Source organism: Coregonus lavaretus (assembly GCF_964263955.1).
Source record: "Coregonus lavaretus genome assembly, chromosome: 17".
In the NCBI taxonomy this organism is placed as follows: Eukaryota; Metazoa; Chordata; class Actinopteri; order Salmoniformes; family Salmonidae; genus Coregonus; species Coregonus lavaretus.
This window is the reverse complement of record NC_140004.1, coordinates 28,832,389-28,846,383: the sequence shown is the minus strand read 5'-3', so window position 1 is coordinate 28,846,383 and position 13,995 is coordinate 28,832,389. Positions and strand designations below refer to the sequence as shown.

General features: G+C 42.8%; 1 protein-coding gene across 1 annotated transcript in view; it reads left to right on the top strand.

Annotated features, from left to right (window-relative positions):
• Positions 1-1,016: 1,016 nt before the first annotated feature.
• gpat2 (glycerol-3-phosphate acyltransferase 2, mitochondrial) overlaps positions 1,017-13,995 on the top strand; it is a gene marked incomplete at both ends in the record, with an annotated part of 35,996 nt that continues 23,017 nt past the window's right edge. Inside the window, 2 exons of the mRNA XM_084180357.1 lie at positions 1,017-1,088; positions 12,304-12,414. Of these exons, the coding sequence (XP_084036483.1) occupies positions 1,017-1,088; positions 12,304-12,414 (183 nt within the window). The remainder of the gene's footprint in view (positions 1,089-12,303; positions 12,415-13,995) is intronic.

Sequence of the window (13,995 nt, the reverse complement as noted above, 5' to 3'; positions counted from 1 at the left end):
ATCAGCTCCAGAGGATGACTGGGTTGGTCACATGCTCAGGCTCTCAGCTCTCTCCTATTATGGAAGTCAGGCCTTAATATGTGATACTGAGAGGCAGGGGGAGATGTCAGTGATACTAAGAGAGAGAGAGAGAGATGTTAGATGCGTCAGTGCACTCACTCATACTGTTTCTCTTGACTGTTGTCTTGTTTGCCAGTGAGTCTGTGTAATCTGTAATCTGTCTCTGTGAACACCATTTTTCTATTGACAACAGATGAACAGGAAGGCATACATGTGTAATAAAAATCGAATAGTAATGGCAGTTAAGACCAGAAACAGCCTCTTGTGTTTGGGCACCGCTGTTTCAGCATGTGAGCTAACATAATCAAAGCGTTTACGGTAATGAAGCTGGTTTTAGACAGAAAAAAGTTTAACTCATTAGAAACTTGTTAAATACATATCAGTGTGTTAGAGGTCTTCACAGATCGAAAAAGTTGGACCCGAGGACAATCAGAACCGACCCGAATGTACCCATAAAAAAAAAAAGGGGACCCGAACAGATCCGATAACAATCAGACTCGAACCCGAATGGATCCGAGGACAAATCCACCCAGAACCGACCCGTACCCTCACGAGTGTGGGTCGAAACCAGACCCGATTGGACCTGAGTGGATAATGAATAGGTCTTTATATGTTGGCTAGGCCTTCTATAAGTCAATAAATTCACCTTATTAGAGTAAAATAAATATGGTATAGGCTATGCAGAGCCTTGGTCAGGTCCACTCGGGTCTATCAGCTGTAATTACATAAACCCGAGACCCGATGACAATCAAATAGGACCCAGCTCGGACCCAAGGGACAAGTTAGAATTTCAGAGACAAACCCGATCGGTTCGGGTCTCGGGTATATCGGGTCCACCCAGACCCGTGAAGAGCTCTACAGTGTATATGTGTGAAGTAAACCTGCTCTTACCCTGCCCTCCTCTTTGTGTCTGTAGGTCCCTGAGAGAGTGACAGACGCCTGTGGAACGAACCACCATGGTACAAGAGAGTGGGGGTGGCTTTACTGAAGCCCTCATCCCCCAGGGCACTCAACAGAAGAGACCAGCAGTAAGATCACCCTTTTGCCTACAGTACACCCACCTACCTAACCTGCTACCACCCCACCAAGGTTTCTGTTAGGAAAATGTGTCGCCGGACATTTGACCGGCAGCATTTTAATTAACCGGACATTTGAGAAATTTACCAGACCCATATGCATTGGGTATGTAACCTGATTAGGGCATCCAACCACAGGTGCTCAGAATGACAAATCACATTTTGTTTATGGTAATTAAATATTAACAGAACAAGTCCAGGATGCAACGATGTGCGGTCCTTCTTACCGAATTCTGATGCGCACTTTGAAGATGTTCGAATAACTGTCCACATTTACTTTTCCTCATCCAACAAGACGAGTAACGAATAGAAAAATCACTAGCTTATGTCAAACTGCTATACCCCATAGTAGAAAAGTTTACCTATTCTATTGGTCAGCTTGTCGAGAAATAAATAGCCTATTCCAAACAGACTCTGGGACAGTTGTGGGACGATAGATCCCAAATTCATACAACCAGTAGGCCTAGGCTACATAAAAACAACAACTTTAAAAAGCAGTGAGTCTGATACAACAGATCAGAACATTTAGCTTAAAATGTTGATAAACTATTATTTCTTCACATTATAAGGGCAGCAATGAGCACAAGGCAGTAGGCTATGCGTGGACGTTCGTTCCACAATGCAATTAGCGGGAAAACACCTGTTGTCAAAAGGGCACCACACATGTGAGCGGTTTCATGTGACAGAGATGAAAATATTCTTTAGACATTTAGAAAGAGGGGAGATTTAATATGCAACAACTAGCATGGGTTGCTAATATGACTAGGATTGTGCCTTTGGCTACTGGACAATGAAAGAAAGTTTATATAAAATAATTGCCTCCACGGATATGGTCTGATTTTGGCTAGGCTACTTTGAAGCAAGTTAAGACATGCCTCATAATATGTAGTAAAACGTTCAGGTTTCAACAATTAAGTAGGCTATGTTTTCAAAATGCATACTGCCTCCATCTCATTGAAAGTGGTGTGTGACGCGCTGATGAAGCCTGCCTTCCGTTGCCTATGCATTTGCTGTTTGAGATGCAGTAGGAGCAGCAGCTCTCGTGCTCTCAGATTTCCCCCTCAAAGGCTCTGTATCTGTAAGCTGTACGCATGTGATAAATAAGATGCATAACAAATATACTGTACACACGCCAAATTTAATTCCATTAAATTATGCAAATTGACCTATAGACCAGGAGATACCCTTCTATTTATGGAAAAATTACACTGATTAACTCCTTAGTCATATCTCAGTTTACCTACTTACTTATGGCGCTGCCTACTCCTGATGATTGATTTTTCAAATCATATGAGCAAAAATATTTCGCTTTATCTGGGATGCTAAACCAGACAAGATAAAGCGTTCGTAAAGTATTCAGACCCCTTGACTTTTTCCACATTTTGTTACGTTACAGCCTTATTCTAAAATTGATTAAATTAATTTTTCCCTCATTAATCTACACACAATACCCCATAATGACAAAGTGAAAACAGGTTTTTATAAATATTCGCTAATTTATCAAAAATAAAAAACAGAAATACCTTATTTAAGTATTCAGACCCTTCGCTATGAGACTCAAAATGAGCTCAGGTGCATCCTGTTTCCATTGATCATCCTTGAGAGTCCACCTGTGGGAAATTCAATTGATTGGACATTATTTGGAAAGGCACACACCTGTGTATATAAGGACCCACAGTTGACAGTGCATGTCAGAGCAAAAACCAAGCCATGAGGTCGAAGGAGTTGTCCGTAGAGCTCCGAGACAGGATTGTGTCGAGACAAGATTCTCTGGTCTGATGAAACCAAGATTGAACTCTTTGGCCTTAATGCCAAGCATCAAGTCTGGAGGAAACCTGGCACCATCCCTACGGTGAAGCATGGTGGTGGCAGCATCATGCTGTGGGGATTTATTTCAGCGGCAGGGACTGGGAGACTAGTCAGGATCGAGGGGAAAGATGAATGGAGAAAAGTACAGCGAGATCCTTGATGGAAACCTGCTCCAGTGCGCTCAGAACCTCAGACTGGGGCGAAGGTTCACATTCCAACAGGACAATGACCCTAAGCACACAGCCAAGACAAAGCAGGAGTGGCTTCGGGACAAGTCTCTGAATGTCCTTGAGTGGCCCAGCCAGAGCCGGGACTTGAACCCGATCTAACATCTCTGGAGAGACCTGAAAATAGCTGTGCAGCGACGCTCCCCATCCTACCTGACAGAGCTTGAGAGGATCTGCAGAGATGTGACCGTTCCTGGTGCAAAAACAATGTCCTATCCCGGAGCTCGAGTAAATGACATTACTAAGCTGCTCCCAAATGTACTACGTCAGGACATGGAAATCGATTCTATCGGATTCCATGTGGGTTTTAATGACATTATGAAGGGCATCTCTGAACAGTTGAAACTGGATTTTAAAGAGCTGATTGACTCTCTGCTAGACACTAACAAAATACCCATCATATCTGGCCCTGTGCCCTCTCTGAATCGTGGCATTGAACGCTTTAGCAGGATTCTTTCTCTTCACAACTGGCTACGTGATTATTGCAGCTCAATGGGTTTAACTTTTGTTGACAATTTCGATACCTTTTGGAAACAAAACACGTTTTATAAGGAGGATGGGATCCACCCAAATCATTTGGGTTCCTGGATCCTTTCACAGCATTATAAGGCTGTGTTGAGACAATGACTTATCAATAACCCAAGCCCAACTCAGCTAATCCCTACCATTGTGACGCAGAGTTGTCATAATGCTTCAGCAAATGTACATTACACCAGGGGCGTCGGTAGACACAATATAAGTAACCTAATTTATGTCCCTCTAACTGGCCTGGATGCCTCTGCTGATCCTACAGCTATTGTATGCAGTAATCATGTGCATATGAACCAGATTTATACTGTTAGCACTGAGCCGGTGTGCCCTAGGAGGAGGTCCACTGTGTGCAGCTCACCCTGCACTAACATAAATAACATGAGCACATCTACTGCTGCTTAGCTTCACAGTAAAGCAATAAAAACAAGTAAGCATCCAGAAGAAAAGTGCTCAAAATAGCCCACGTTAACATATGTAGCTTAAGAAACAAGGTTCATGAAATCAATAATTTGCTAGTAACAGATGACATTCCTATTCTGACTATCTCTGAAACTCACTTAGATAATACCTTTGATGATACAGTGGTAGCAGTACAAGGTTATAACATTTACAGAAAATATAGAAATGCCAATCTGCCTCACATAAAGCCCATTCTGGTGGGAAGCTGCTATAGACCACCAAGTGCTAACAGTCAGTATCTGGATAACGTGTGAAATGCTTGATAATGTATGTGATATCAACAGAGAGGTATATTTTCTGGGTGATTTAAATATTGACTGTCTTTCATCAAGCTGCCCACTCAAGAAAAAGCTTCAAACTGTAACTAGTGCCTGCAACCTGGTTCAGGTTATCAGTCAACCTACCAGGGTAGTTACAAACAGCACAGGAATGAAATCATCAACATGTATTGATCACATCTTTACTAATGCTGCAGAAATTTGCTTGAAAGCAGTATCCAGATCCATCGGATGTAGTCATCACAATATAGTAGCCATATCTAGGAAAACCAAAGTTCCAAAGGCTGGGCCTAATATAGTGTATAAGAGTTCATACAATACGTTTTGTAGTGATTCCTATGTTGTTGATGTAAAGAATATTTGTTGGTCCGTGGTGTGTAATGAGGAGCAAACAGACACTGCACTTGACACATTTATGAAATTGCTTATTACAGTTACTAATAAGCATGCACCCATTAAGAAAATGACTGTAAAAACTGTTAAATCCCCTTGGATTGATGAGGAATTGAAAAATTGTATGGTTTAGAGGGATGAGGCAAAAGGAATGGCATTTAAGTCTGGCTGCACAACCGATTGGAAAACGTATTGCAAATTGAGAAATCATGTGACTAAACTGAATAAAAAGAAGAAGAAACTACACTATGAAACAAAGATAAATGACATAAAGAATTATAGTAAAAAGCTTTGGAGCACCTTAAATGAAATGTTGGGAAAAAAGGCAAAGTCAGCTCCATCATTCATTGAATCAGATGGCACATTCATCACAAAACCAACTGATATTGCCAACTACTTGAATGATTTTTTTCATTGGCAAGATTAGCAAACTTAGGCATGACATGCCAGCAACAAATGCTGACATCACACATCCAAGTATGTCTGACCAAATTATGAAGAACAAGCATTGTAATTTTGAATTCCGTAAAGGCAGTGTGGAAGAGGTGAAAAAAGTATTGTTGTCTATCAACAATGACAAGCCACCGGGGTCTGACAACTTGGATGGAAAATTACTGAGGATAATAGCAGACGATATTGCCACTCCTATTTGCCATATTTTAAATTTTAGCCTACTAGAATGTGTGTGCCCCCGGGCTTGGAGGGAAGCAAAAGTCATTCCGCTACCTAAGAATAGTAAAGCCCCTTTACTGGCTCAAATAGCCGACCAATCAGCCTGTTACCAACCCTCAGTAAACTTTTAGAAAAAATTGTGTTTGACCAGATACAATGCTATTTTACAGTAAACAAATTGACAACAAACTTTCAGCATGCTTATAGGGAAGGACATTCAACAAGCACAGCACTTACACAAATGACTGATGATTGGCTGAGAGAAATTGATGATAAAAAGATTTTGGAGGCTCTTTTGTTAGACTTCAGTGCGGCTTTTGACGTTATCGATCATAGTCTTCTGCTGGAAAAACGTATGTGTTATGGCTTTACATCCCCTGCTATATTGTGGATAAAGAGTTACCTGTCTAACAGAACACAGACGGTGTTCTTTAATGGAAGCCTCTCCAACATAATCCAGGTAGAATCAGGAATTCCCCAGGGCAGCTGTCTAGGCCCATTACTTTTTTCAATCTTTACTAATGACATGCCACTGTGTCTATGTATGCAGATGACTCAACACTACACATGTCAGATACTACAGCAACTGAAATGACTTAACAAAGAGTTGCAGTTAGTTTCAGAGTGGGTGGCAAGGAATAAGTTAGTCCTACATATTTCTAAAACTAAAAGCATTGTATTTGGGACAAATCATTCACTAAACCCTAAACCTCAACTAAATCTTGTAATGAATAATGTGGAAATTGAGCAAGTTCAGGTGACTAAACTGCTTGGAGTAACCCTGGATTGTAAACTGTCATGGTAGTGATGGCACCGGAGGGGATGGCTGCCGTTTTATGGACTCTTAACCAACCGTGCAATTTTGTGTGTTTTTTTTAATCTAAAGAAGTCTCAAGGTTTTGCTCGCCTGAGGTAGAGTATCTCATGATAAGCTGTAGACCACACTATCTACCAAGAGAGTTTTCATCTATATTCTTCATAGCTGTCTATTTACCACCACAAACCGATGCATGGCACCAAAACCCAATCAATGAACTGCATACGGCCATAAGCAAACAGGAAAACGCTCATCCAGAGGCGGCGCTCCTAGTGGCCGGGGACTTTAATGCAGGGAAACTTAAATCAGTTTTACCTCATTTCTACCAGCATGTTAAATGTGCAACCAGAGGGAAAAAAACTCTAGACCACCTTTACTCCACACACAGAGACGCGTACAAAGCTCTCACCCATCGCCCTCCATTTGGAAAATCTGACCATAATTCTATCCTCCTGATTCCTGCTTACAAGCAAAACACTAAAGAAGGAAGCACCAGTGACTCGGTCAATAAATAAAGTGGTCAGATGAAGCAGATGCTAAGCTACAGGACTGTTTTGCTGGCACAGACTGGAATATGTTCTGGGATTCTTCCGATGGCATACACTATATCAGTCACTGGCTTCATCAATAAGTGCATCGATGACGTCGTCCCCACAGTGACTGTACGTACATACCCCAACCAGAAGCCATGGATTACAGGCAACATCCGCACTGAGCTAAAGGGTAGAGCTGCCGCTTTCAAGTAGCGGGACTCTAACCCGGAAGCTTATAAGAAATCTCGCTATGCCCTCCGACGAACCATCAAACAGGCAAAGCGTCAATACAGGACTAAGATCGAATCGTACGACACCGGCTCCGACGCTCGTCGGATGAGGCAGGGCTTGCAAACTATTACAGACTACAAAGGGAAGCACAGCCGCGAGCTGCCCAGTAACACAAGCCTACCAGACAAGCTAAATTACTTCTATGCTCGCTTCGAGGCAAGTAACACTGAAACACGCATGAGAGCATCAGCTGTTCCGGATGACTGTGTGATCCTGCTCTCCTTAGCCGATGTGAGTAAGACCTTTTAAACAGGTCAACATTCACAAGGCCGCAGGGCCAGACGGATTACCAGGACGTGTACTCCGAGCATGTGCTGACCAACTGGCAAATGTCTTCACTGACATTTTCAACCTCTCCCTGTCTAAGTCTGTAATACCAACATGTTTCAACCAGACCACCATAGACCCTGTGCCCAAGAACACTAAGGTACCCTGCCTAAATGACTACCGACCCGTAGCACTCACGTCTGTAGCCATGAAGTGCTTTGAAAGGCTGGTCATGCTCACATCAACACCATTATCCCAGAAACCCTAGACCCACTCCAATTTGCATATCGCACCAACAGATCCACAGATGATGCAATCTCTATTGCGCTCCACACTGCCCTTTCACACCTGGACAAAAGGAACACCTATGTGTTCATTGACTACAGCTCAGCGTTCAACACCATAGTGCCTTCAAAGCTCATCACTAAGCTAAGGACCCTGGGACTAAACACCTCCCTCTGCAACTGGATCCTGGACTTCCTGACGGGCCGCCCCCAGGTGGTAAGGGTAGATAACAACACATCCGCCACGCTGATCCTCAACACATGGGCCCCACAGGGTTGCGTGCTCAGTCCACTCCTGTACTCCCTGTTCACTCATGACTGCATGGCCAGGCACGACTCCAACACCATCATTAAGTTTGCAGATGACACAACAGTGGTAGGCCTGATCAACGACGAGACAGCCTATAGGGAGGTCAGAGACCTGGCCGTGTGGTGCCAGGACAACAACCTCTCCCTCAACGTGATCAAGACAAAGGAGATGATTGTGGACTACAGGAAAAGGAAGAGGACCGAGCACGCCCCCATTCTCATCGACGGGGCTGTAGTGGAGCAGGTTGAGAGCTTCAAGTTCCTTGACGTCCACATCACCAACAAACTAACATGGTCCAAGCACACCAAGACAGTCGTGACGAAGGCACGACAAAACCTATTCCCCCTAAGGAGACTGAAAAGATTTGGCATGGGTCCTCAGATCCTCAAAGGTTTCTACAGCTGCACCATCGATAGCATCCTGACTGGTTGCATCACTGCCTGGTATGGCAACTGCTCGGCCTCTGACTGCAAGGCACTACAGAGGGTAGTGCGTACGGCCCAGTACATCACTGGGGCCAAGCTTCCTGCCATCCAGGACCTCTATACCAGGCGGTGTCAGAGGAAGGCCCTAAAAATTGTCAAAGTCTCCAGCCACCCTAGTCATAGACTGTTCTCTCTGCTACCGCACGGCAAGCGGTACCGGAGTGCCAAGTCTAGGTCCAAGAGGCTTCTAAACAGCTTCTACCCCCAAGCCATAAGACTCCTGAACATCTAATCATGGCTACCCAGACTATTTGCATTGCCCCCCTCTTTTACACTGCTGCTACTCTCTGTTTATTATCTATGCATAGTCACTTTAATAACTCTATCTACATGTACATATTACCCCAATTACCTCGACTAACCGGTGCCCCCGCACATTGACTCGGTACCGGTACCCCCTGTATATAGCCTCACTATTGTTATTTTTACTGCTGCTCTTTAATTATTAGTTACTTTTATTTCGTATTATTTTATATTGTATTTTATTATTTTTGGGGGGGTATTCTTTCTTAAAACTGCATTGTTGGTTAAGGGCTTGTAAGTAAGCATTTCACTGTAAGGTCTACACCTGTTGTATTCGGCGCATATGACAAATACAATTTGATTTGATTTGAAAACATATTGATACAACAGTAGCTAAGTATGTCCATAATAAAGCGCTGCGCTACCTTCTTAACAGCACTATCAACAAGGCAGGTCCTACAGGCCCTAGTTTTGTCGCACCTGGACTGCTGATCAGTCGTGTGGTCAGGTGCCACAAAAAAAGGACTTAGGAAAATTGCAATTGGCTAAGAACAGGGCAGCACCGTTGGCCCTTGGATGTACACAGAGAGCTAACATTAATAATATGCATGTCAACCTGACCTCATCACTACTTAGTATTTATGATAGGTATTGACATGTTGAATGCACGAGCTGTCTGTTTGAACTACAGGTGCACAGCTCGGACACCCATGCATACCCGACAAGACATCCCACAAGAGGTCTCTTCACAGTCCCCAAGTCCAGAACAGACTATGGGAGGCGCACAGTACTACATAGAGCTTTGACTACATGGAACTCTATTCCACATCAAGTAACTGATGCAATTAGTAAAATGTTGGATTAAAAAAACAGATTTAAAAAAACACCTTATGGAACAGCGGGGACTGTGAAGCAACACAAACATAGGCACTGACACATACATACACACGATAGCATACGCACTATACACACACGTACACATGGATTTTGTACTGTTAATATGTGGTAGTGGTGGAGTAGGGGCCTGAGGGCACACAGTGTGTTGTGAAATATGTGCCTTGGCAGCAGCTAATGGGGATCCATAATAAATACAAATACAAAAGAATGGGAGAAACACCCCAAATACAGGTGTGCCAAGCTTGTAGCGTCATACCGAAGAAGAGTCGAGGCTGTAATGGCTGCCAAAGGTGCTTCAACAAAGTAATGAGTAAAGGGTCTGAATACTTATGCAAATGTTATATTTCAGTAGTTTTTTTTTACATTTGCTAAAATGTCTGAAAAACTGTTTTTGGTTTGTCATGCACTGTCAACTGTGGGACCTTATATAGACAGGTGTGTACCTTTCCAAATCATGTCCAATCAATTAAATTGACCACATGTGGACTCCAATCAAGTTGTAGAAGCATCTCAAGGATGATCAATGGAAACAGGATGCACCTGAGCTCAATTTCGAGTCTCATAGCAAAGGGTCTGAATACTTATGTAAATAAGGTATTTCTGTTTTTAATTTGTGATACATAATACGATACTGACTAGTATCGCGATACCACGGTGGAAAAGAATCAGTGGCCTAGCATCCTGTGTGCCCCGACCCCCGGAAGCTTGTTCACATTTTCTAAACGTTCTCCAAAAACCTGTCACTGAAATTCACACTTTTACTCAATACAACACATTGAATTTAACTTCACACTGTTCAGTGTATAATAGAATACTGCATAGAATGGCTGATTTGCTAATATTTGCAAAGGCCTACCTGTGATTTGGCTGGAGGAATGGGAGGAAAGAATATACATCAGTGGAGGCTGCTGAAGGGAGGATGGGTCATAATGATGGCTGGAACGGCGCAAATGGAATGGCATCAAACACATGGAAGCCATGCGTTTGATACCATTCCACCTATTCCGCTCCAGCCATTACCACGAGCCCGTCCTCCCCAATTAAGGTGCCACCAACCTCCTGTGATATACATGCATGAGGATCTGCATGTCATTGTGTCAGTAAGGGGAAAACACTTCAGTTAACACAGACACACAGTCTCCCTCCCTTCCTCACACACTCTCTGTCTCCCTCACTCTCATAAATACACACACACCACTCTCTCTCTCCCACAAACACACATACACACACTGCTCCCAACTTTTAAAAGGTTAGGCACCAAACAGAATTTAAGGAGCACCAGAAATAAATAGATTTTTGATATAGTTTAGGCTTCCATTAGGCATATTTGAATCCTACCTTTTGAAGCACATCTCATGAGAAGCAGACCCTTTCCTTTCTTCCTGTGCCAATCAAGTTACCAGGTTGTTAGCTAGCTAGGTAACATGATTGAACAACATTGTTTGTTATCAAACCAATAATTAGCGACCCGGGATTAGTTTAAAACGCCCTGCGACATGGTTTGTGAAATGATATAAAATGTGCGTGAATCCCGATAGAAAGAAAAAAAGGCATCTCCTGTAATATGGGTCATAGTTTTGAACCGTTTAGTCTAGAGACAAGACGTTTTCTTTGCTGTAAAGCTGCAAGCATGCCTCTCTGACACTCAGAGGCTGCATGACAGTGACCTTGCAAAGTCTACTCAGACTGGTCTGTGCTTTTGGTTATAACATGTGATGAAATGATACAATGTATCAACATTGCTCGCTTTGCGCGCTGCTCTAATGTAACAAATGTACAAATCTAACAACAGAAGACACATCAGGGTATGAGTCTGAATCCCCGCTCGCCATCACGGCTAAATTATATATTTTTTAAACTGACTGAGGAATAGACACGCACATAGAGCAGATAGAGAGAAGCAGGTGAGTGAGTGCTGTTAGGGGATGCGGCTGGCTGATTACAGCTGCCATATGTGATATGCACATGAAAGGGAAGTGGATATTATTGGACCTGCTCATTCAAGAGACTAGTGGCTTTTACTTAAATTCAACTGAATTTATTAACAAAACTGACTTTATAAACATTTTATAACAGGCGCCAGCAGGTTCTTTAGATCGGTAGGGCTGAAAAAGTCAGTATTGTATGAAACGGTAGTACGGTATTCTAAAATGTTGGTATCATAAGTATCATGACGTTTTGGTACCGTGATATTACCGTACTACAAGCAAGCCAATCAATGCCTTTGTCTCCAGTTTGGCTCTCTGTTACACATGCAAACATACACACACACACACACACACACACACACACAGCACAATACTTGTGTGTTTGGAGTAGACAGAATAATAATTGATTTGGTCTCACTGAAAATAGGGATGTCATGTAAACACATTCTACTGCCACTTAGCTAGTTTGAAAGTCACCGCTCAAAAGTCCTATATTAGTTTCTACTGTGACAATCCTGTTTGTGTTAGACATGTTGACATGTTAATAACTTGTTTATGATCATGTGTGCGTGCCGGACGATGTAAGAACAATACCTAATATGAAGCATGTCGACTCAGAGTTGATGCTGTTGTCAATTTACATTGTGATTGTGTGTGTGTGTGAGAGTTTTTGTGTGTCTGTGTATGCTTGTGTGTGTGTATATATGAGTTAATGCCATATCCCTGCTTTCTCTCCCTGTTAGTTGTCGTGGGGGTCGAAGATCAAGAAGAAGCTGAAGACTGTAGCTCCCTGCCTCGGCAAATTCCGACCATCAGTAGGACAATGCTGCCACCAGTGTACCCCTGACAGCCTGGTAAGTAGGGAGAGGGAGGAAGACGGAGAGAGAGGCGAGGTGGGTACTTAAGCAATAAGACCCGAGGAGTAGTAGTAGTAGTGCGTTGCTAGGTAACGACGTAAACAATGACACTTTTTATGAATGTACAGGCCATGTGTATGTTGTCTCCAGTGGAGGCTGCTGAGGGGAGAACGGGTCATAATAATGGCCGGAACGGAGCAAATGGCATGGCATTAAACACCTGGAAACCATTTGTTTGATGTGTTTGACACCATTCCACTGATACCGCTCCAGTCATTACCACGAGCCCCTTCTCCCCAAGTAAGGTGCCACCAACCTCCTGTGGTTGTCTCGTATATCATGGGCAGGATAGGCTCTAACAATGGGAATTCCAAACCACCTGTTGTATAATTAAGCAATAAGTCCAATATACCACAGCTAAGGGCTGTTCTTAAGCACGACGCAAGGCGGAGTGCCTGGATACAGCCCTTAGCCGTGGTATATTGGCCATATACCACAAACCCCTGAGGTGCCTTATTGCTATTATAAACTGGTTACCAATGTAATTAGAACAGTAAATAGTACTTTTTTGTCATACCCATGGTATACGGTCTGATATACCACGGCTTTCAGCCAATCAGCATTCAGGGCTCAAACCACTGGGTTTATAAAGTAGATTGCATCTCAATAGTGTCTTCCTTTTCCTTGTGTTCCTCCATTTTGACACCTGTTTACTGTTTTCAGACTAATGCAGATAAAGGAGAGAACGCCACTTCAGACTATTGAAATGCACCCATAGAGAGAGACTATTGAGATGTACCCATAGAGAGAGACTATTGAGATGTACCTATACACCCCTTTCTGTGTTTGCAAACATTGCCGCACAAGGGCGATGCACGCAGGTTTGTGGCAGAACACGGGGCGTTCTTATAGAATGCCAGCAAAAACGCCTCTATTTACATGTTGCTTGAGTGCATTTAGCACTACTTTTGGATTATAATTGGAAGAATGTATGAGTCCTGTTTAATATAATGTGTGTGTCATCATTGCAAATCAACTACATTATACTTAAAAAACACTTCAACTTCAACCAGTAAAATTGCTCTTTGGCTAGCTTTTGCTACAGCCTATAAGAATGAGTATTAGCATTCTAGCTAACAACTGCTGCATACAAAATAATTATTTTGCAAAGATCACAACCAAATATAATCTTAGCGACTGTTCAAGCAAGATTCAAAACATCATTGTAAGCGTATGAGTTATTTTGTTTAGAAATAATAATAATAAGAAGAATCTAAATGTTGAATGGGCGCAGATGGCGATGGCTTTCTTACTGCCGCCAAGAGTCGTGCGCATCTGTCCGTGACTTCAGTGTATCGTGTACTGGAAAAGGGTCTATAGAGAGAGGCTATTGAGGTGTACCCATAGAGATAAGGTTGACCTGACACACAAAGCACATTTAGCAAACCCAGTCATGTCCTAATAAATGGCCCAATTAAATAACGTCCTTAGAGGACATTCACTGTTCACATCAGTCAATCTCTGCAGCAGTGGTGGCTGGAGGCACTTTAAATCAGAGGATGGCTTCATAGTAATGGC